General features: G+C 46.7%; 1 protein-coding gene across 3 annotated transcripts in view; it reads left to right on the top strand.

Moving 5' to 3' along the window:
- Positions 1-20,023, top strand: part of LDB1 (LIM domain binding 1) — a 59,829-nt gene extending 39,806 nt beyond the window's left edge. For 2 of the 3 annotated variants that reach the window (XM_081863876.1, XM_081863878.1), the window contains exons 2-11: positions 11,312-11,414; positions 12,114-12,158; positions 14,241-14,316; positions 14,582-14,684; positions 15,742-15,914; positions 16,130-16,252; positions 16,749-16,832; positions 17,523-17,646; positions 18,118-18,266; positions 18,952-20,023. In XM_081863876.1, the coding sequence (XP_081720002.1) occupies positions 11,312-11,414; positions 12,114-12,158; positions 14,241-14,316; positions 14,582-14,684; positions 15,742-15,914; positions 16,130-16,252; positions 16,749-16,832; positions 17,523-17,646; positions 18,118-18,266; positions 18,952-19,182 (1,211 nt within the window). In that variant the 3' untranslated portion in view covers positions 19,183-20,023. The remainder of the gene's footprint in view (positions 1-11,311; positions 11,415-12,113; positions 12,159-14,240; positions 14,317-14,581; positions 14,685-15,741; positions 15,915-16,129; positions 16,253-16,748; positions 16,833-17,522; positions 17,647-18,117; positions 18,267-18,951) is intronic. The other variant, XM_081863877.1, reaches the window with a different exon arrangement.
- Positions 20,024-22,270: the final 2,247 nt, after the last annotated feature.

The raw sequence follows: 22,270 nt of genomic DNA, 5'->3' as shown, positions 1-22,270 counted from the left end.
AGTGCACATTAACCACACTAGGACATCCTCCTGCTGAAATGGCATTAGGAGTAACTAATATAAACTCGTACCATCATTTGAATTTCCCCTCTGTTCCTCTGCAGCCTCTCTAGTTGCGGCTGTGTATTGAGCCTTCCGAATTCTAGCCATGAAATGTGTGCTGAGATATGAAGGTTCTGAATGCTGCTTGTCAAAAATGATCAGGTTAGGGCTCTGACAGACATCCAGAGAAAGGAGCAGCTACTGCAAGCACGGCTGTACATGCTTCGTGAAGTTCAAAATCGCACATAAATGAATTGGATCAGGATGACCCTATTGCCAATGGGTAGAAGAGAGGTGACTAACCCCTCGCCCATGGTCCTAACCTGGTGAGGAATTTGTCTGTCTATCTTCTCAGCTGATCTGCACTGGAGCAGCTGAGGAGGTGGAAGTATATGTGTGCTTCTCCTATGACTGTGCGTACAGAAAGCGAGAGAGCGCACTTGTGAAAGTGTGGAGTGGTCCACTTTTACATGCATCCATCACTGGCCCCTCAGGTCAAAAAATGTTTTCCTCTCCGGACTAGAAGCTATTTAGGGTTGAAGTAATTTTAAGCTTTAAAGTTCATGAGCAACCCATTTCCTTTTCCCAAAAGGCTGTTCAAAACTCTGGAGCTTGTGGATATTGTGCCCACAAACTGCCCCTTTGTAGGAGCCAGAATGCTGCTGTGTTGGGTTACTTTCTTTGTTTCATTGGCACTAGTCTGCCTAATTCAGTTATTCTAGGAAAAGCTATATGTTTGGTCTCTAATCAAGGGCCAAGTGCTCAGCTGCTCAGAGTACTTGGGAATTGTTCTAACTCCTTTTTGTGATTTCTGGCCTGTGACATTCCAGCTGTGTGCTGGAGCCTTGGTACAGAAAGCAGAGTTCAGGTCATGCATTTGGCATTTTTAACCTTGGATAGCAACTTTGCTTCCTCAGTTACACAATCCTTTTTAAGCATTTGTCTTGCATCTTCATGTAACAATCTTAAGCCAGTTAAGTTTTCTCTGGTGCAGTATATTCCAAGTGCTACTGCTTGTCTTTGCCCTATGGTCAAGTTGCAGTAGTAATCTCTTCAGAATCCCAAAACTCATCACAGTCTGTGCACTAACCTTCTTCCTGCCTGATGCCGAACAACCCTCATTGCTAAACTCTTTCCTCCCTCACAGCAAACAGTCCAGCAGGTGAAGCTCTTAGCCATTGTGTGGGTTTTTCCTTTACTCTCTTCTGTCCTTCCCCAGATGAATTCATCCAGCATCACAACTCCCTCCCTTTCAGCTAAACCATTATCACTACACATTTATTTGAACACCTGATAACATAATATTATTCTCTATTAGATGACCCTTTCTCTGGGATCCAATTCTAGGTTGTCTTCTGGAACATCCCTGCTCCCAACATAGTCTGTTCTTAAAGAAACTGCTATGCTGCCTTGTGCTCCAGGGAAGCCAAGTGCAAATTCACACGATCCTATTTGCTTTGTGATAATTCTTGCAGATGAGTGACAGTAGTAAACATCCAGCCCGGATGATTAGGTATTGCAGATACACCAATCTAAAAAGGCAAGCATATAACTTCATAACTTGAAACAATGGATTTTGTGAGCCGTCAGTAGCTGGCACCTGATCCTTGAAGTCTGTAAATTTCGGTTGCATTTAAAACCAGTTCAAACATTCAGAAAAGACATGTAGCACAATGGACTTCCTGGACTATGCCACTTCAGAATGCCAGAATGTCCCCTGCCTCTTTGAGTGCTTCCCAACTTCAAAAACTTGGTCTGTCTGGAAATATAGGATATAATGGAGAATGATATTAGAATAATTTTCTTATTGATGTGCTAGGTTTCTCAATATGGGGAGTTTTAAGGGAGAAGCATTTAAACTTGCAATCCCTCACCAGAGTTCTGACATGATATAATCTGAGGACTGTGCTATGTGCTATTCCTCAGAGTATTTGAATTGACTCCAAGTCTCTTACTGAACTGGTGGCCTTTGGTTTACACAGCTGTAAATGTGATCCACTCGGGTTTGAGCTTTTAAAGGCCATTGAATGTATTGTTTTTATAAACTGGTCCTGTGCCCACAGAATCCACTGCATGGAATGTGTGATTCTGTAGGACCACCAGAAACAGTGATTTGGAGATCACAGTGTGACCTTGCTGGAGCCCAGATCTTTCGCTCCTAAAAATTAGCATTCAAGGCACAGGAAGGAAAAATACTCCCAGAAACTCCCTTCTGGGTTTTTGCTCAGAGTCTAGAGCCTTGTGTTGACCACCTGGCCTGCTGTGAGTTTGCTCAGATAAGGGTCTTGCCTGCCAGCTGGATTTAGTTCCTCACCTCTTTTGTGGAACTTATAAAGTAACGTCCTTGCTTCTGGGAGAGTGAAGCATCTTGACTCAACCCATCTGGAAAACCACATAATAACCACATAATAAATGGAGCCAACTTTCAACTTTGATGTGCCTACCAGCTAGTATGCTTTCAAGGTGGCTCTCGTCAGAGCACACGGCTGTCAGTCCTAACATATAACACCTCTGCAAACCCAGACCAGATTTAGACAAGGCAGTATGCAAGTGAAAAACATTTATACATGCAAGATTTCCCATAGTCTGGCGTCCGATTTAAAGCGGCCTTAACTTGTATGCTGCCCCCTACAGATCTAGTTCTTGCATGCCATGGTGTGGCCTCCATCCAAGCTGTAGAGTACAAAAGGTGCATGGACTGAGGTCAACACATGGGTTAAGAACCTTTTGGTATGATGCTGGACCATATGATGCCCTGTTTTCTTTCCTAAGTGCTTTTTGCGCATCTTTGAACCGGGCCTTAGTCTTGAAATTTAAAACACCCAATTTTCAAAGACCTGAAATATGTATGACTCAAAATAAAAGGGCAGAATGGGCTGTATCACTGCAGTCTGCAGAATAAGGGCTGCCATTTATGAATCCCCCCCAAATGCAAAGAACTTATGCGTGTAAAGAGCTTGCACATCAGAGAGAGAGATTCTAGCTTGAATAATCTCTGTACTTTTGCTAGGTTTTTTTCTTGCTCACCAATACCAACAGTTTTTTTTTTAAGTGATCCCTGCAGTCTGAAGTGGTCCATTCTACCACATCATTTTACCTTTGTTCTGTTCCATATATAGTCAACATGAAAGCGCCAACACAGAAGTAAGAACAGGTCTTGGTCTCTTTCTAATGCAACTGTGAGAAAAGAACTGGGGAAAAACCCCAAGGTCTTTGAGAGAGCTTTGGCAGTTAGTATACTACTAGTTAGCTCCATGCAAATTTCTCCAGCTCAGAAGCCAGTTTTTTTTTTTTTAATGCATCATACCAACACTTGTAACCAGAATGCAATTAAGCAAGTTAAGGAAATTAGACAAATTTGTTTGCTTTGGACTGTGATAGGCTGTTAAAGTTGATGATGAGGTAAAGCAAATGATGACTGCTTTATACTTTGTGTTTGGTGACGTTGTTTCCACTCCAAAACGTAGTGTGTTCTGGGCTCATCTTGTGGATGGAGGCATCTCTATTGAATATCCCTATACCAGTGCCATTGCTCTTTCCAGGCTACTGATAACTACTGTGTAAATGTTCCACGCATTAAAGGAGCAGTGTAGACCCCTACTGTGAGGAAATATACATTCAGAAACCTAGTCTTATTATGTATTAACTGATGTATTAACTGATATTTGATGTGAGCTACATATCAATTGACTATGCAGTGAATGAGTAAGCCATGAAATTATCTGTCAGGTTGTTTTAGCTTTGCCCAAACCAGCATGAAAGCACCTACCTGATTGCCTTGGAGATCTGGCTGCAGATTTGATAAAAGAACAGTGCTTATTCATACAATGCATAATTACCTTATGCAGTTCACTAATGCAAGATATGGTGATGGCAATGATGGCCACTAGCTCAGAAGGTTTTTAAGCGTAAGGCTATCAGCAGCTTTTAGCCATGATATAGCCAGTATAGGGGCGCGGGTGGCGCTGTGGGTTGAACCACAGAGCCTAGGGCTTGCCGATCATAAGGTCGGCGGTTTGAATCCCCACGACGGGGTGAGCTCCCGTTGCTCGGTCCCAGCTTCTGCCAACCTAGCAGTTCGAAAACACGTTAAAGTGCAAGTAGATAAATAGGTACCGCTCCGGCGGGAAGGTAAACGGCGTTTCCGTGCGCTGCTCTGGTTCGCCAGAAGTGGCTTAGTCATGCTGGCCACATGACCCGGAAGCTGTACGCCAGCTCCCTCGGCCAATAAAGCGAGCTGAGCACCGCAACCCCAGAGTCGGTCACAACTGGACCTAATGATCAGGGGTCCCTTTACCTTATAGCCAGTATACCTCCTGAATACCAGTTGCCGGGGTCTAATAGTGGATGGTCATCATCATCTTGAGCTTCCAAAGATGACAGGCAGTTGTCTGGGTACCATTGGAAAAGAGATTTTGAAACAGAAGGACTTAGTTCTGATCTAGCAAGGCAATGGAGACCAATGCTTCTGCCCCTTTTTGAGTTATGGGGCCAAATAAGAAGTCCCTTCAGCTTTCAGGACACCTGGGGAATAGGCCTCCTCCAAAGTGGACTTTACCAATCCAGTATGCATGGGGTGCAAATGAGAAGGCATGGAGGGGATGCTTTAGTTTAATGAAGGTTGTGAAGACTTTGCCGAGGCCCCTCCCATGTATCCTTTTCTTCACCCCCTCCTTCCCAGTTTCATACTGTGAGTGCAGAACAGGAAAATGTGTGGCTCTCCACATGTTTGATGGGCTTCATCTCCCCATCAGCCTTGACCGCTGCTCTGAATGCAGAGTCCAGCAACAACTAGAAAGCTACAAGCTCCTCACCTGTAGAGAGGACTCTACATAAGGTCTGAGTAGCTTCCAGCCGTGTGACAGGCAACTTTTCCTGCCAAAGTGTCTGAATTAATCACAGCCTGCAATTTGAACAGTCCTTGGAGCTGTGTCCTTAGTTTAGACTTGCCGTCCGTAGAGCCTCCTTGCCAGTGTTAGAAACTCAGATATTAAATTAGAAACTCAGATATTAACTCAGATATTGTTTCCTGCTTGGCAGGGGGTTGGACTCGATGGCCCTTGTGGTCTCTTCCAACTCTATGATTCTATGATTCTAAGTGTCATGAAGGTTGCCTAAAAATGGGCTGCTCCCAAGGTGTGGGAACTGTTTCCTCCCCTCCTCTTTTTTATGCAGCTTGTTGGAGTTTAATTTAAATATTGAGAGCAGACTTTGCCTTGGAGGAGCTTGCAGTGAGTTTGCAAGGGAAGCTAAAGTGCCATGCAAATCTCTGAAATGGATGATTTTGGTGTAATTAAGCTGCCTCATGTAAAGAGCGTTAGATGTCCCTTTGGGTACCCTGATCTTGTGATCTCTGACTAGCTTTTTCTTGCTGCTGATAGAAATCCTTTCCCCATGTGGAGCTTTCAGCATATGGCAGACAGGCTCTAGGTTGATCCCATTTTAAATACCTCCCTTTTCAGACTTGCAGCTGCACAGAGATGCTGCTCCGTTGGCTGTGCATGTGGAGTGAGACTTGAGCTCATGTGCCTTCCTCCTTCCTTTTCTGGTTTAGCCATGGAGAGGAGATTGGAAGCTTTTCCTTCCATTTTAGACTTAACCACAGTTTGTCGTGGTGTCTCAGCCCAGTAAGGTGTAGTTAATTTTCAGACTGTGGCTAATTCTATGGTTTCCAAATGAGTTTTTTGCATCAAGGGGGTGGTCTTGTATTTCTTGAAATAGTGGGGTGGGGTGGAGTATAAAATCTCTAAATACATCAACCTCTTTAACTATACAGTGGACACTTGGGTTGCGAAGGTGATCCGTGCAGGATGCACGTTCACAACCCAGTGTTCGCAACCCGCGTCTGTGCATGTGCGGGTTGCGATTCAGCACTTCTGCACATGCGCGACCACCGAAACCCAGAAGTAACCCGTTCTGGTACTTCCGGGTTTCGGCAGTCCGCAACCCGAAAAAACGCAACTTGAAACATCTGTAACCCGAGGTATGACTGTAGTTTGTTTAAACAAGCCAGCTTCAAACTCTTGTTTACAAAGCTGCCTTGTTTCCTGAAACCATAGTTTAGATTAACCGCATTTTAGGGTTCATGTGTAACACTAAATTGTGGTCAATTTAAAATGGGAGTGGGAGCTTCCAGTCTCCTCCATGCAGGTGTACTGGAGGCTTAGCATTACAGGTGAGTGCAGGCACATTGCCCTTGCATAGCTTGCAGATGATTTGTTGGCTTACCTGGAAGGGGCACACAAGCATTTTGGGCAGTTTTCTTTGACTGCCAGGAAGCACAAATGTTTCAGGGTTGTTGGTCCACATGCTAGAGTTAAAAAGAGCTCAGACGTTTGGAGTGTGCAGGTCTAGTTACTAAGAACCCTTGGTCAAGCTGGACCAAGCCGGATGTGCAGCCAGCCAGCCAGCCAGCCAGCCAGGGAAACTCCATTACTCACCAGCAGCAGATGGTGCCTGTCAAGGGATGCTGAGAGGGGAGGAGCAGGGTGGTTGCCTCGGTGATTTTTTCCATCACCACAGCAACAGAAAGGTCACCCAGAGGGTCCTTCATGCTCTCCCTTCCTGTGTATGAAGCTCTGAGATTTGTTGGAACGTAAGTCAGGGGGTATGATTGGAGGGATGGTATATTCTGGGAAGGGGGCAGTGGGGGTTAGAGAGATGCCTTCGGGGATGAATTGTCTTGGGGACCCCTCTCCTGAGATCTTGGAACAGCAGGTAGTACCTGTTCCAAATTCTTTAGACTGAGTTCAAAGTACAAACGAGTGAAATGGAATCCAGAATTTGGCTTGCTTCATCTTCCAGAGTGAGAATAGTTCGTTCCTTGCTCACATGCATAGGTAAAGGTAAAGGGACCCCTGACTGTTAAGTCCAGTTGTGGACGACTCTGGGGTTGCGGCGCTCATCTCGCTTTACTGGCCAAGGGAGCCGGTGTTTGTCCGTAGACAGCTTCCGGGTCATGTGGCCAGCATGACTAAGCTGCTTCTGGCGAACCAGAGCAGCGCACGGAAACGCCGTTTACCTTCTCGCCGGAGCAGTACCTATTTATCTACTTGCGCTTTGATGTGCTTTCAAACTGCTAGGTGGGCAGGAGCAGGGACCGAGCAACGGGAGCTCACCCCGTTACAGGGATTTGAACCGCCGACCTTCTGATCAGCAAGCCCTAAGCTCTGTGGTTTAGACCACAGTGCCACCTGCGTCAGGTCACTTCATTTAGGTATTTGAAAATCAAAAGTTCCCCCACTGCCTCTCATTGAGACAAAAACTCCTCTATCAGAGCACACATGTTTCTTTGCCTTTTCCCATGTATCTACTTAGGATGAGGGACAAGAGGAGCTGCAGGTCTGTGTTCCATGTAGCAGCCTCCTGCAATAAGCATCCTGCGGAGGGAAGCAGAGAGGAGAAACTGGAACAGTTTGTCACCAGGGCATCCTATGTGGCAAGTTGCTCCTTTTCTGAAGAAGAGCCATCTGCTGTGAAGGAACCAACTGGAGTCAAATGATTCCTGATGGTGGGTGGCAGTGCAAACGCAACAATGTCTAGCACAGACAGCTCCCCAGTTGCTCCCTTGAGGCAACAGCTCAGAGGGGGGCAGCTTGGAAATTTACAACCAGGGTTCTTTAACTAAAAAACGACCGACACAAAATGCCAGGGAACTGGTTCACTGTGTCCCAGATTGCATGTTCATTCCCACACCTTGGTTCCCCTGTCTTTGATTGAATATATCCAGGGTGTTTTGCTACTTGACTAAACAAAGGGCCTGTAAGTGCCCCCTACCATTCCCCCCTCCCCCACAATGTGAATGATGTTGTTAGCTAAGCATTTCCAGCTTGAACTCGGCTGTTAGGACCAAAGGCTGGTTGGGTGGGGAAGGTGATGTGCTGCATCACATATTGTCCAGACACAGCGGCGGCACCTGCCAGGAGTGGAACTGGTCTTTCTTGCTCAGCGGGAGTGGCTGCTGCACTGGTGCAGTGCTTCTCCTGGGGAAACAGAGGCAAGATCTGGCTCTGTTCTTTTGGTCCAAAGAAGGGGGATGGAGAGGGAAAACTGTGCTAATAACACCAAAAGGGATGGGGCCAGAAACCAGTATGTGTGTCAATACTCTGCAATGATGTGGCAGAGATTGATGGAGCAGCAAATAGAGCCCTCTAGTGACACACTTGCTTGTTAGCACGAGAGACACTTGCCGGAAAAACACATGTATTTTCAGCCCCTTCCACTCCCACTGAAACTCTGGTATCTCCCCCACACATTCGCTAATTGACATTACTTTTTAGTGCTTTAAATGACACTGGATTGTCAGCGACAGCCTCCTCAAGAAGAGAGATGTAAAATTACCAGAAATTTTAAAGCCATCAAGGACAAAAAAACCAAAACAGCTTTTTTGGGGTGAAAATCTTGAGGAAATTGAAAAATAGGCAATACTTTTTTTCTAGTGCCCTTTAAAGATCCAAAATCACTTTGTTACTTTAGAAACATAAAATGTATCATGTATAACTTGGTTTGCCATTAAATTACCATGTTCTGTGTGCTATATTAAAAATACAATTTATTTAGTTAATAATTACAAATTGAATATACTTTTTGCTTTTCTTTCTTTTTGTTACATTTGGAGTTACAAGCTGCTGAGCTGTAAGAAACCTAGCATCTCTTTGGTTTTTGTACTTTATGAGAAGGCAAAAAACCCCCCCAATAAAAACAGGAGAAACCATCAAAACTACAATTTTTAAAAAAATGAAAATTATTATGTATTTTGAAAATTATTATGTGTTGTATGCAACTAAGTCCTACATTCTGTTTCTAAACAGGGATAGAAAACCTGTGGCCTTTTGGGTGCTGGCTGGATTCTAGCTCCCATCAACCATTACCAGCATGGCCAGTGGTCAGAGTTGCACATGGGAGTTGTAGTACAACAACATCTGGAGGGACACAGGTTCCCCACCCCTGGTTTAAAGCTGCTGTATGCTGAGACATTTCCCTGCTCCTTGGACTTCCCTCAGTGGGTTCTCCCATGTACAACTCTGATCCTTTAAGTCTGTGGTGCAATTTTTCCTACCCACTGCAGAGAGATTAGTCGCCAGAAGTGAGTTGGTGGATACAACACCACACTGCTCTTGATTGTACATATGACCTTGGGTATAAGGCACCAACTCCTCTTTCTCCATCACTCTGTACCAGAGCTGCTAGCCACACCCTTTGTGGCAGGAAGGATGTGGAGTGGTTCGGATTGAGGGGGTGTGCTCTGATAAAATGAACCCGTCAGGGTATTTCATTGGAGCTGCCTGAATTACCTGCAAAGAAACTTTGATCTAGATCTCTGGAAGTACACAAACCACAAGGCTAACTTTTAATTCACACCACGTGACATATTTTCTGTAGTGTCTAGATTTCTTTTTCCGTGTTGATGCAGAAATATTTGTACCTGGGCCCTACTAAGATAAATGTATCTTCCCAATCACTTCTCTGAGCTCAAAGCAAGCTGGATGAGGTGGTAAAATTTGAAGGTGGTAGAAGGGACTGTGCCACTTTAATCTGCATTACAGCACTATAGTTTTTAAATACTCTTCCACATAAAAACTCTCTGTCACAAGAAAGAAAGCATAACAAGGAGAAAGGATCCATACCTCTTGCCTGCTGTTCTGGTTTCCTACACGCATGCAGGTGCTGTTTCTGTGGTTGTTGTTTTTATTTTAATGTAGGACAGTTAAGGGGGAACCTGTGGCCTTCCAGATGTTAGATTACAGTTCCCACCATCTCTGACAGGTGCGCATTGTTTTCTGTGGCTGATGGGAAATGTGTTTCAACAACATCTTTAGGACCACTCTTTCCCCCCCACCCGCCCGGACATATAGACTCCAGAGGTTTAGGCATGAGGTTCAGAAAAGGGGAACCAAAAAGATCAAGGGGCTAATGCAACTTCTCTATGAGGAGAAGTCAAAACATTTTGGGTTTTTTAGTTTGTAGAAGAGGCGAGTAAACACAGGGGCATAATAAAGGTGCCTAAAATTATGTGTGGGGTGGAGGAAGCAGATAGAACCAAAAGCCAACAAAGAAAATCGTATGTTGGAAGAGGCATTGCACACAAAATGAACTATTTCACTGTTGGAGACAGAATCCCTTCTGAATACCAGTTGCTGGGAGACACAAGAGGGGAGTGTGCTGTTGTGCTTGTGTTTCTGCTTGGCGGGCTTCAGGAACAGGACACTGGGCAAGGTGGACCTTTGGTCTGACCCAGCAGTGCTGGTATTATGCAACAAACATATAAATGACACCTTGTGCTGCAAACCAATGTTCTGCTATTTACACCTATCGGTTTCCACTCCAGATACTATCTTGAGCAGGGGCCCCCAACTTTTCTGGGCTCAGGGCACTTGATCTACAAGAGGAAGTGGGTTCTGGGCCATGACAACCTTTGCGACAGTTACTTTGTTAACCTCTGAGGTTCCACAGGACTCGGGTGGAGAGTGCCCCCCAAACTCCTTTTATTTCTATCTCTTCTTCTGAAAATGCTACTGCCTTGTTGATGCTGGAGAAGTCTGGCAAATTAGTGTTCAATGAGGTGGTCACCTGCCACTTAATTTGGCTGGAAGTGGTTTCCTCCTGCCACAGTCCATTTCCCTGACAGGGAAAAAGCAGCACTAAACAATGGCTGTTGTTACTTTCTGCACCCTCTCCTCTTTCTCTTCTTCCCCATATCCAGTGTGAAGTCAAGGGGAGGCAGGGAAGGGAGGAGAGCATCTATAGCAGAGCATTATGCTTTCAAGGCACAACATAACTTTGGCAGCCACTCTGTGTGACTTTTTAGAAGAAGGGAGGAGTGCATGTAGCTGTAATAGGGGTTCACTGTGCTTCCTTTGCTGGGAGCCACACCACAGTGCTGGAACAGCTCCTTCCATGCGTCTCTTGCCCTTGAATGTTAGAAGACAGAACCAGAAGCACAGCTGCTATAGCGCTGTGCTGTTTTTCCATGGTGTGGGAAAGACAGTGCTGTGCAGTGGCAATAAGGGGGATGTGGCAGGTGTCAGTTTTTGGTCACCCAGCTCTTCAGCTAATGATATTTGCTCTCTTATCTCCAGCTTTGAGTTTTGTTTGATGTGGGCATTTTATATTCAGAACTTCTCTGTCTGGAGGAGCTGAGTCAGGGCTGGTGTGGTAGTGGTGTGGATGACTAAGGGGCTGCAGTAGTCACAATGAAATCACGTATGTCTCATCCTTGTCCCTTGTCTGCTTCTGGCTGAGTGATCTTCTTTCATTTTCCCTCCCCCAGGCTGTTCCTCTAAGTCATTCAAGCTGTACTCTCCAAAGGAGCCCCCAAACGGCAACGCCTTCCCCCCCTTTCACCCGGGCACTATGCTGGATCGAGATGTGGGGTAAGTGAGAAGCTCTTTTAGAGATGTATTTCCTTCCTTTTGATAGCTGAGGAGGTCACCTAAATTTGTTTCTGGAGAAACACCTCTGGAGTTCAGGGGAGCTCAGTTCCTGCGTATCATCAGCAGGGTCCACTATTGATTGGAAGGAGGGAATCCCAGAGACATTCATTGTTCAGAGAGACAGCAGGTGGTTGGTTACCTTTGAGAGTAGCTACTATATGCTGAGGGACGTGGGTGGCACTGTGGGTTAAGCCACAGAGCCTAGGATTTGCCGATCAGAAGGTCGGCGGTTCGAATCCCCATGACGGGGTGAGCTGCCATTGCTCGGTCCCTGCTCCTGCCAACCTAGCAGTTCGAAAGCACGTCAAAGTGCAAGTAGATAAATAGGTACCACTCCGGCAGGAAGGCAAACGGCGTTTCCGTGCGCAGCTCTGGTTCGCCAGAAGCGGCTTAGTCATGCTGGCCACATGACCCGGAAGCTGTACGCCGGCTCCCTCGGCCAGTAAAGCGAGATGAGCGCTGCAACCCCAGAGTCGGTCATGTCCGGACCTAATGGTCAGGGGTCCCTTTACCTTTTACTGTATGTACTGTATTAATTATTTTCTCATGGCACACCAGCCATTCTCTTCTGGCATGCTGCTGTGCCCTTGCATGCAGTGCTTTTGTTAATCTATCCTGTATTGGCTTATTTCTCTGCAGACCAACTCCTATGTATCCGCCAACATACCTGGAGCCTGGCATTGGGTAAGAGACTGCACTGCTTTTCCTTCTGACAAACTGTGTTAACAACAGGGTAAAGACAGATAAAACATTTTTCAAGTGTGGTGCAAGTTATTTCTAAGCAGATCACCCAACTGCCCCCTTGTTCACGAGGGTATGAAGGCGGTTACTTTCCCCTCACCTTGAAAAGTACATAGAGGTAAAGAAGGACGTTGGAAGACTCATTTTCCCACTTCCTCTTTTAGCTCTATGTGCTTTTCAAGGCTTAGCTTAATTCTGTTGGATCTGACTTTTACCTAGATCCCTTAGAAAAGTGAAGGTTGTGTGCGTTCTCTTTTTCTCGGGGTGGGGCTGATGTGAGGGAGAAGGGAGAGAAGTGACCAGAGAGCGTGCTACCCATAACACTAAAAAAATCCAAATGTGCCCATAGACCTAAAAAAAGGTTGGCAACCCATATAATCCATATGCATGTTGGAACCGTACCATGGTATTACTGAACTCATATTCTGGAAGAAAAACAAAACTTGGTTTCCAAGTTTAATGACAGCTGTTATAATCTCATGATACAGTCTAGCAAAGCTCTACAGTTAAATGTTTCAAGAAACATTTGCAGCCCTTTGAGGCATTTGCTTTCATGGTAGTGGATCTGTGTTCAAACCATTTGAAATATTAACATCTGTCCTCATCCAAACAGAACCTTAAATGAAGGGTGCATGCGGTGTGCATATTTATGCGTTTTCAGATATGTATGAAATTACCCATTTTGACAAGAGTCAGGACTTCAGTGTGTAGGGAGAAAAGGGGGGAAGGGAAGTGGAATCAAGCTGAGAGGAGTGGCTGGGGCAACCCAGTCTGATGGGTGGAATATAAGAAATAAATTAGCAGCAGCAACAGCAGTGGAGTGACCTTTTCTCTGTTCCTACATTGTAAATCACTCTGAGGGTTTTTGCCTACAATCAAACAGTATATAAATTTTATGAAATAAATGCACTCTCTCGTTTGAGGAAATCCCGTGAAATAGTCTCCTACATCAAGTATCATGCAGGTACTTTCTGACTAGGATTGGAACATTTGTAGAAGCAAATCCCATTGAATTCAACTGGGCTTACTCTTATAAAAGAGTCTCAAATTCAATCCCTGGCATCACAAGATAGGACTGAACTTTTTCAAAATATTGCTTTTATTTTGTATAATCATGAGATACAAATACCCATTTCCCTCCCACAGCAAAAAGCATGCAGCATGTTCTTTCTCCTATTGTTTATTTTGTTCCATAACCATTGCTGCTGATGTCTGTTTTGTTTTATAATCATGGAATGATTAGTAGATGAATCTCTGGGCTATGAAAGACTTTCACCTGAAAACTTAAGAGAACCCTTGCTAAGTCAGTGTAAACAGCAATGAGCTAAATGAATCAGTGGTTGGACCCTGTGTAAGTAAGGTAGCTTCCTGTGTTCCTATTTTAATTGACTAAAAAGCGACCCCCAATTAATCAGACAATAGGTTTTTTTTATTTAAAAAACCCCCAAATATTTTTAATATGAGTAGGTACATAAAGTTCTATGGTGGCAATTACCATCTGCAGAGACATTATCCTACAGTTTTCATCAGCAGCACCTGGTGGTGGTGGTGATTTCGCATCCCTGATCTTAATGGCTGCTGTTAGTTTAAAAAGGAAGACTCCAGGCATAGAGATAGATGCAAATATGTGGTTAATGTCACATCTAATTTTATCATAAGAACAGTAAATTAAGTGTGTACCCTCCATCGCACCTCTGGAAAGGCCTTTTATTTCTTTAACAATGAAATTGTTATTTGACAAGATTCATATACTGCTTGATTGTAAGAAAACCTTCTAAACGTTTGCAAAAATATGGTCCAGTGATTGGAAAGTTGGACACAGATGTGGAGAAACCTGAATTTACATCCCTGCTCAGCCATTAACTTGGTGGGTGGCACTTGGGGTGTGGGGAGGCATTTTTCTGTCTGTTAAATGTGAACACCAAAGCTAGTAATACATTCTGCATCATCGTAACACCCCAGACAAATTATTCTATCTTATTAGATCTAAATATTAATTGTTCAATTACTGGGGTTGATTGACAGGAGGCACACACCATATGGCAACCAGACTGACTACAGGATATTTGAGCTCAATAAGCGGCTGCAAAACTGGACAGAGGTATATTTATATGGGAGTTCAGGGTGGTTGAATCGGGAGGAAGAGTGGGGAAAAGTTGCGGAGGAGGAGGAGGAGGCTCCAGGGCCTCAAGGGTGGGGGTACTGTTACTCTTGCAGGGGATGGAAGAAGAGTCTGGGGTGTCCACCAAGCCCTTGGAAACACCCTTCCTGGGTTCCTTTGCTGCCTTTGGTGGTGGCTGGTTATCACCTAGCCTTTAGAGATCTCGCCTCCCTGCAGGTAATGCCTTTGTCCTCTGTTGCTGCAGGAATGTGACAATCTGTGGTGGGATGCCTTCACCACCGAGTTCTTTGAGGATGATGCCATGCTAACAATCACCTTCTGTCTGGAAGATGGACCAAAGAGATACAGTGAGTCTCAGCCTAGGACGGATCCTGCAGGCAGGCCCTGTTGTCTCATGCAGGGAAAGGGCTGGAAGCTGAGCAGGTTACTTCAAAGCCTCTCCTGAGCTAAGCTTGAAGGTGTAGTCCCCTGTTTTCAGGGTTGGCTGTGAGCTCAGTATCTGGTACATAGTTGGTGTGGCTCAACCAGCCCCCCTTGCCTTCACAGCCCATCCTGAAGAAGGAACTCCAGAAGAATCTACTACATAACTCAGATATTGGTAAAGCTGATGACTAGGAACGGAGTGTATATAAAAACTGACCCTTCATTTTTCAACCACAGAACACTCCAGTTGCCTTCCAGCAGACATTTAGCACCTGCGATCTTGCTTAGGAGCTCATGGCGTGTACCTGTGATGGAGCAGGGCAAATTTTCAGAATTTTCAGCAATTTCTCTCGGTTCCTCCAGTATAAATACATTTTCCATGATTGAAAACAGATTTGTAGTGCTTCCTAGGCACAGACACATAAATTGGCTGAAAAGGTTGGTGTGTTAAGAAGCACACTGGAAATGAAAATCTTCCTAGTCTTAAAAGTTCCAAGCAATTTTTAAAAAGCATTTTCATCCCTGTAGTTCCTCTAAGAATCTTCAATTTTCACGGAGGAACTGAAAAGTTTCAGGGCCAGGATGGTCTTGATTTATGAATTCATGTCAGCACTTGTATGTGTCTAAGGCACACCCACACACCTCCCTTTATATATTATATTCTAGATAAGAGCAGGTCACAGCTCTGATCCCCACATTCGTCATGGGTGGGCCTTGGGCAGCCCACCTATGAGTAAGCCCAAGGGGTTGGGAAACAAGGACAGTTTGCCCAGGACCCCCAAAACTTGGACTGCTCTACATATTCATTTGGATACTTCATCTGGTGCCTTACTATGGAAGACTTTGCTCGCTTGGTATTTCCACGGAGATGCTCACAACCCCCAGCATAAAAATAAGCGCCTATTGCTCTAGCAGCCCTGAGTCTGCAGTGCAAAACATTAGTAACTGATTTTCATCTCCCTTTCCTTCCCCTACGTCTAGCGATTGGCCGCACCCTGATCCCCCGCTATTTCCGCAGCATCTTCGAAGGGGGTGCTACCGAGCTGTATTATGTCCTGAAGCACCCGAAGGAATCCTTCCACAACAACTTTGTCTCGCTCGACTGTGACCAGTGCACCATGGTCACCCAGCATGGCAAGCCCATGTTCACCCAGGTGAGAGGGCAGCACTGGTCCTCTGCCTCGCCCCCAAGCCAGGCTAGCAGGAGTCTGTGCTGAACTGCTCCCCAGAGTAGATCAGCCTTTGTCACTGCTTATGACCTCCTGCAAAGAGCCCGAGGGTGGCGGAAGCAGGCAGAAACCTGGAGACCAGGTTTGTTTGCAGGGTGGAGAAGGCTCCAATGCAATTTGTTTGCTTTCCACTTTCCCAGGTGTGTGTGGAGGGCCGCCTCTACCTGGAGTTCATGTTTGACGACATGATGAGGATAAAGACGTGGCACTTCAGTATCCGGCAGCACCGGGAGCTCATTCCCCGCAGCATCCTTGCTATGCATGTGAGTCCTGTGTTTGGTACTGGCTGTGGGCTTGACCTGGTTTAAGCAACTCAGCCGGACTCCCTCTGAAATCAGGAGCATTTTGTAGTTTGAGCTTGCTTTGTGTTGCTGAGCTGAGCCCTCCCTTCCAAAAAAGCACTGTTGCTTCTTGGATCTTTGTCAGCTCAGCTCCTCGGCACCCAGGCCAGCACCTGTCACCAGAGGGAAGAAGCAGGGGCACAATTCTCAATTCCTAAATTGTTGATCTTGGACTGATGCCATACATGAGGCTTTTATCCAGCTTTTCATATCTGCATTTCATGGGTTTGTTTTTATTGCATTTCATTGGCACTCTCTTTCTACTGAAAAGAATCATAAAGTGGCTTGGGGGAGAAATAATACAAAAAGCAAGGAAAACTAACCCCAAGAAATATTGATGATCACATTAAGAGCAACAATAGTACATATAAGCCTCCTATTCTTGTTGGACTCTTCCTTCTCTCCTTGCTCACGGCAGGCGCAAGATCCCCAGATGCTGGACCAGTTGTCCAAGAACATCACTCGATGCGGACTGTCAAACTCCACGCTCAACTACCTCCGAGTAAGTGCTTTCCCACAGCGCTGGTTAGGCTGTGGAAAAGGCTCCCTTGCATCCTTCCCTTTTACTTTTCATAAAGAAACATAAAGCTTACCTTTCAAATGCGGCACCTGGGGACTAATGCCTCTGTATTTTTTGCTCTACTTTACGATTTATTTGAACAGAGAAGATCATTTTACTGCGTGCATATTGTGACTGCAAGGAGGACTGGAGGCCAGGAAGTTATTGCTAGAAACTAGTTCCGTGCAAGGAAAGAGTACAGGAAAATGCAGATTAGAGATTTATACAGAGGAACATGAATTTCCATAAATATATTTATGTATGAAAATCAGCTTGTGGCATTGGCTTCTGCGAATGCTCCACAGCTGTTGGGGGCAAAGATGCCTTCATACTGGGCTATGCCCATGTGCACAGAAAAGTCTCTGCATTCTGTGTGTAGCTTGAGATGCATGGCTTGGAGGTGTGCACCTGTGGATGCCCCACTAGCAAAGAAAAGGGGCATGGCTGAAGCTGGGAATGTACTTTATCCTGTGACCAGAGACTAGAAGATGGTTTATGTTGCCAGGGTGCCCCTTTTCCATCTTGACACAGACACAGAGCTACATTTGGCTCGAGGGGGTTTCTGTTCTCTTAACAGGGGCCTGCTCTCCGCAGGAAAACCCAACCTTATCTCTCTTTCTTCCCTCTTTACAGCTTTGCGTAATCTTAGAACCAATGCAGGAGTTGATGTCACGGCACAAGACCTACAGCCTCAGTCCCCGGGACTGCCTCAAGACATGCCTCTTCCAAAAGTGGCAACGGATGGTGGCGCCACCTGGTGAGAGTTTTGCAGGGCCACCCTCGGTACTACAGCTTCCTGGATGCATTTCCTGTGAAGCCCACTAGAGGGAGGTATAGGAATTGCCCTTCTCCGGCCTGCAACTGCCAGTTGGGACTACTGACATTTCCTGTGAAACCCACCAGAGGGTGCTATGAGCATTGCCCTTCTCTGGGATGCAATTGCTAGTAGGGAATGCTGACAGTGCTTGGTGCCAGAACTCTTGGCTTCTACTCCTGGCTCTGTTGCTACAATGTGGGATGGGTGAATGAGATCTGGGGGGTTGATGATGTGTGAAGAGGTTACAGGCAAGTGTAACCGGTGAATCAGGCTTTGGGGGAAGCCTAGCAAATATACAATAGCGAGTTGGGAGGTTATTTTTAGTTACAGCTTGATTGTACTGGGGAGCACTGGATTCATTTGCTGGGACCAAGATGTCTCACTGGCATTCCCTTTGCTAACACTTTCCAGCTGAGCCTGCACGTCAGCAGCCCAGCAAGCGCCGGAAAAGGAAGATGTCAGGGGGCAGCACCATGAGTTCTGGAGGTGGCAACACCAACAACAGCAACAGCAAGAAGAAGAGCCCCGCCAGCACCTTTGCCCTCTCCAGTCAGGTACCTGTAAGCATCCCCTTTTCATTCTCTCTTTTCGCAACCTGAGAACTCCTCCTGCGAGGGGCCTTGCTCCACGTAGCTGGGACACCCTCAGAAACGCTGGAGAAGGCTCCCTGCGGTATATCTGCAGGGGGCAAGATAGAGAGCTCTGTTTGTTCAAAACGGCGGCGGAGGCCATCTTGAAAATGGCAGCACTGTTGGGGTGCCTGGTGGTGCCAGCGCCACATCAGGAAGAGGATTCCTTCTGTGATTCTTCATGTTTGACATCCTCACCCCCCTCAGCCCTATGCCACCTACATTCAGGCATAGTCAGAGGGTGAGCTTCCTTCTCATGAGGGAACAGTAGATCCAGAGGCATTTGACCTCTTCCTCCTTGGATCAGATCTGGAACAAAGCAGAGAGGGGCCATATTTATCCTGTGCTCCGGGATATTCCCAGATGTGTTAAGTGGCTGCCAGCTCCTAAACACACAGTGGAAATGGAGTGGCCACAGTTGTAGGAATGTTGGTGGGAGGGGTGGGGGATGGGAGGTTCAGCTTGATAAAAGAAGTAGAGAGTAAAGGAAGCCAAGGGGCGTGGGTCTCCTATTCAGAAGGAAATGTTTTGATTTGGCGGTGGCTGTCTCCCTCTGTGGTGTGGGTCAGGGCAGCCTCCACCTCGATTATGTTTCGGGACCCTCTTCCCTCCTCAGGATGTGATGGTGGTGGGCGAGCCGACCCTGATGGGCGGGGAGTTTGGTGACGAGGACGAGCGCCTGATCACGCGGCTGGAGAACACGCAGTTCGACGCTGCCAACGGCATTGACGACGAGGACAGCTTCAACAACTCCCCCGCGCTGGGCGCCAACAGCCCCTGGAACAGCAAGCCCCCCTCCAGTCAGGAGAGCAAGTCCGAGAACCCGACGTCGCAAGCATCGCAGTAAAGCCCTCACCCTGCCCAGCCTGGCCTTCAACGGACTTGGCTGGCGTCCCCATGGACTGAGTCGAAACCGTTCTACCTGGACAATTTGTGAAGAAGAGTAGCCGGCTGGCTGGCCGGCAAGGTATCAGGGCCGGTGGGCCTTGCAGCACCAGCCTGCTCACCTGCCTGCCTCCAGTTGGCCTGGCCACCACTCCCTGATGTCTGCACTCTTGGCTGTGCCCTTTAGGGCAGACTTGGGGCGCTGGGCCTGACGGAGCCTGGGTCTCACTCTAGGCCTGGCAGAATTTTAACTCCTCCTCCCTTCCCACCCACGCATCCAGCCCTCCGGACAACACAAGCAGCACTCCTGCAGGACACCGTTCCGTGCTCTTTATACGCCCCGTTGGAACCTGACTGGCACGAAACACCTCAGGAAGGGAAGGGGCCACGAATGCTCTTGGCCATTTGGCAGAATGTCCAGCCCTAAGCACGTTTTATATAGAAGTCCAGCTCCATATTTGGCCTCAGGGGGGCTCCCTTCTAACAGGAGGGTCTGGCAATGTCACGGGGGCAGCTATGATTTCTGTGGGGTGGGTCTCAAGCAGTCCCTCCTGGCGGCTGTAGGTGCGGCAGTGGGGCTGCTGCTGCCCCGCCTGAAGACAAGGGGAGTTTAATGCCTCCTGGAATGGGGTTAGAAAGCAACCCTGCAGTTGGCATGGTGAGGGCACCTGCCCCTTTGGGTCTGGCCTTCTGCCTGACCTGCTCCTACAGAAAACTGCAATCTTGACCCCTCCCCTGTACTTTGGGTTTTTTTTTTGTTTTTTTACAAAAAAATATTATTAAAATTGTACGTTTAAAAAAAATATCTGCCCTTCCTCCCTATTTCCCCCCAGTCCTGATTTTTGTACAGGCTTGTCTACCAATTGGGAGTCTTGGTTTTTATATACAGTTCTGAGAGCTTCAAACCAAGGAGAGACTTTGCAGACTTCCTTTCTACATCCTTTGAGGACAGCATGGCTGCCCCACTTTGCCCCCTCTGTGTAACTTGTGTGTGCTGCTGTCCTTGCTCCCTCCCTTCTCTACCACTCCCCCCCCCCCCTTTCGGGTTTGTGTACCTTGTGCTTGTATATTTCCGCGCTGTAGGCTGTGTGTATGATACTGTTCTTTCACTGTGTTCTCACTAATGCAGCCGCCCCCACCAGTGGTTGGGGGAGTTCATTGTGATGGGCGTCCTTTGTGGGAGGCAGGAGAGTTCAGAGGGTACTGTCACCAGTTTACAGCAGTGCAGAACATGGGGAATGGGGGTGGACGCAACCTGGAAATGGGGTAACACGTGCTTTGTAAAGAAGGGTGGCCATTTCCTCCATTACGGAGTGAGGTTCTAGGTAACTTTTTTTACAGCCCCCATCCTTCCTGGTGGGGAGTGACAGGGCTTACGAAGGTTCCCAAAGGAAAGAAGACCTGTTCCTAAACCCACCCAGTTCACTCTCTGGTTTTTGGATGTCACTCAACATTTCCCACCTGCAATTCCTTACTCTTAATTTTGTCCCGAGAACCATGGAGAGAAGTTGCATTGTCATGGAGGCCTCAAACCAACCATCTGTCGAGCTTGGGTTGCCATGTGTGAGGTAGCCCCCAAAGCCTTTTGGTCACCTCATGGCATGGACTGATTGTGAGGGTGGTGGCATTTAGAGGGCACAGTCTGGACTGTCATGGCAACCACCCTTTGCCTTACTTAGACTGTTTCTCTAAGCAGGTCCCAGACTGCGAGGGGCTTTTTGTAGGAGGATGGCTGCCGCTAGGCTTACCCTAGAGCTGCTGTTTCTGGCCATTGCTCTGTGTTAGACACCACCTGGCTCATGCGCTGGAATCCCATAAATACTCCATTCCCCTGGAGGAGCCCAGATGGATCAACCTGGAACATGCTTGGGGTGTGGGGTGGGACTGGTCACTTTTTGTGTTACTGGGCCCAGATGCTCCATTCTGCTCTATCCCCCGGGAGTAGGCAATACAACAGTCAATACTATAATTTACAGGGCGTTTTTCTGTAACCTTTTTGTACCTAAATATATGAGTGTCACGTCCCCCATTGCTGTGCTCGGCATGAACTGGTGACGTGAACTCTGTCCCCTCTCCCCACCCTTCTTGCCCTTTCCACCTACCACTCCCCCCCCCCTGGGGCACTGTAAAGCCTTTTTTTTTTTTTTTTTTGCATAGTTTGTGCCATTTATGGTCATGTATGGTACCAATAAAACAACTTTTTCGGTTTGGTGCTCTCCTGCCAGAGTCATTTCTCATCGGACCTTGAGGAAAGGGACCTGTTCTCGCTAGGTGAGGCTTGGACTTCCTCGCTTAGCCTGAAGACTTACCTGTTGTTCCCTGATGCCAGCCTCTCCCAAACATTAAACTCTCATCCTTTTCTCCTATCCGTCCTCCCTCCCATCTCCACAGAACTGTGTTTGCTGGTACAACCCATTCTGGAACTTGTACACCAGGAAACAAAAGAAATAATAGACACATTGAAAAATCACAGAAAATGTGAGGGCCTGGATCAACAATGCTGGTAGTGATTGGAATGGCATCGCTCCTAGAAACATGGAGTTGGGAGTTTGCAACACGGCTTCTTACCTGCAATAGTAAATTGTCCTACATCACTGACCCAAGCAACCATAAGCCATATCGTAGGGAGATGGGGGAAAAGAGGGAAATGTTATTTCAGGCTGGCTAAGAGAGTCACTTGTTAAGTACTTAGTGGTGGAAAAGCATGATAGGCAGCAGTTATTTGAACAACTGCAAGAGCCATCTTCCTGCCTCACTAGCAGTGGTCACTTGTAGCGTTATATTTCCCTGCCCCTGCATGTGTTTTCAAAATGAATGCAGTGAAGCTACTTCAAAGTAGTTGTAACTCTTCTCGTGTTGGAAAGGCCCATTGTGAGACCTGTGTTTTCCAAAGTCGTTGCAGCCCTCCTCCCTGTTCCACATCTCCTATTTGGAACAGACCTTTCCAACATTTCAAAGACACTGGTCTTTTGACCGCTCTCCTGTCCCTTCTCCATGCAAATTTAAAAAGTGAGGATGGAGTGGTAACTTCTGTCAGCAAACAGCCACAG

This window comes from Podarcis erhardii (genome assembly GCF_964252035.2).
Source record: "Podarcis erhardii genome assembly, chromosome: 5".
Lineage (NCBI taxonomy): Eukaryota > Metazoa > Chordata > Lepidosauria > Squamata > Lacertidae > Podarcis > Podarcis erhardii.
The sequence above is the reverse complement of the archived record's forward strand: the minus strand, read 5'-3'. Positions and strand labels throughout refer to the sequence as shown.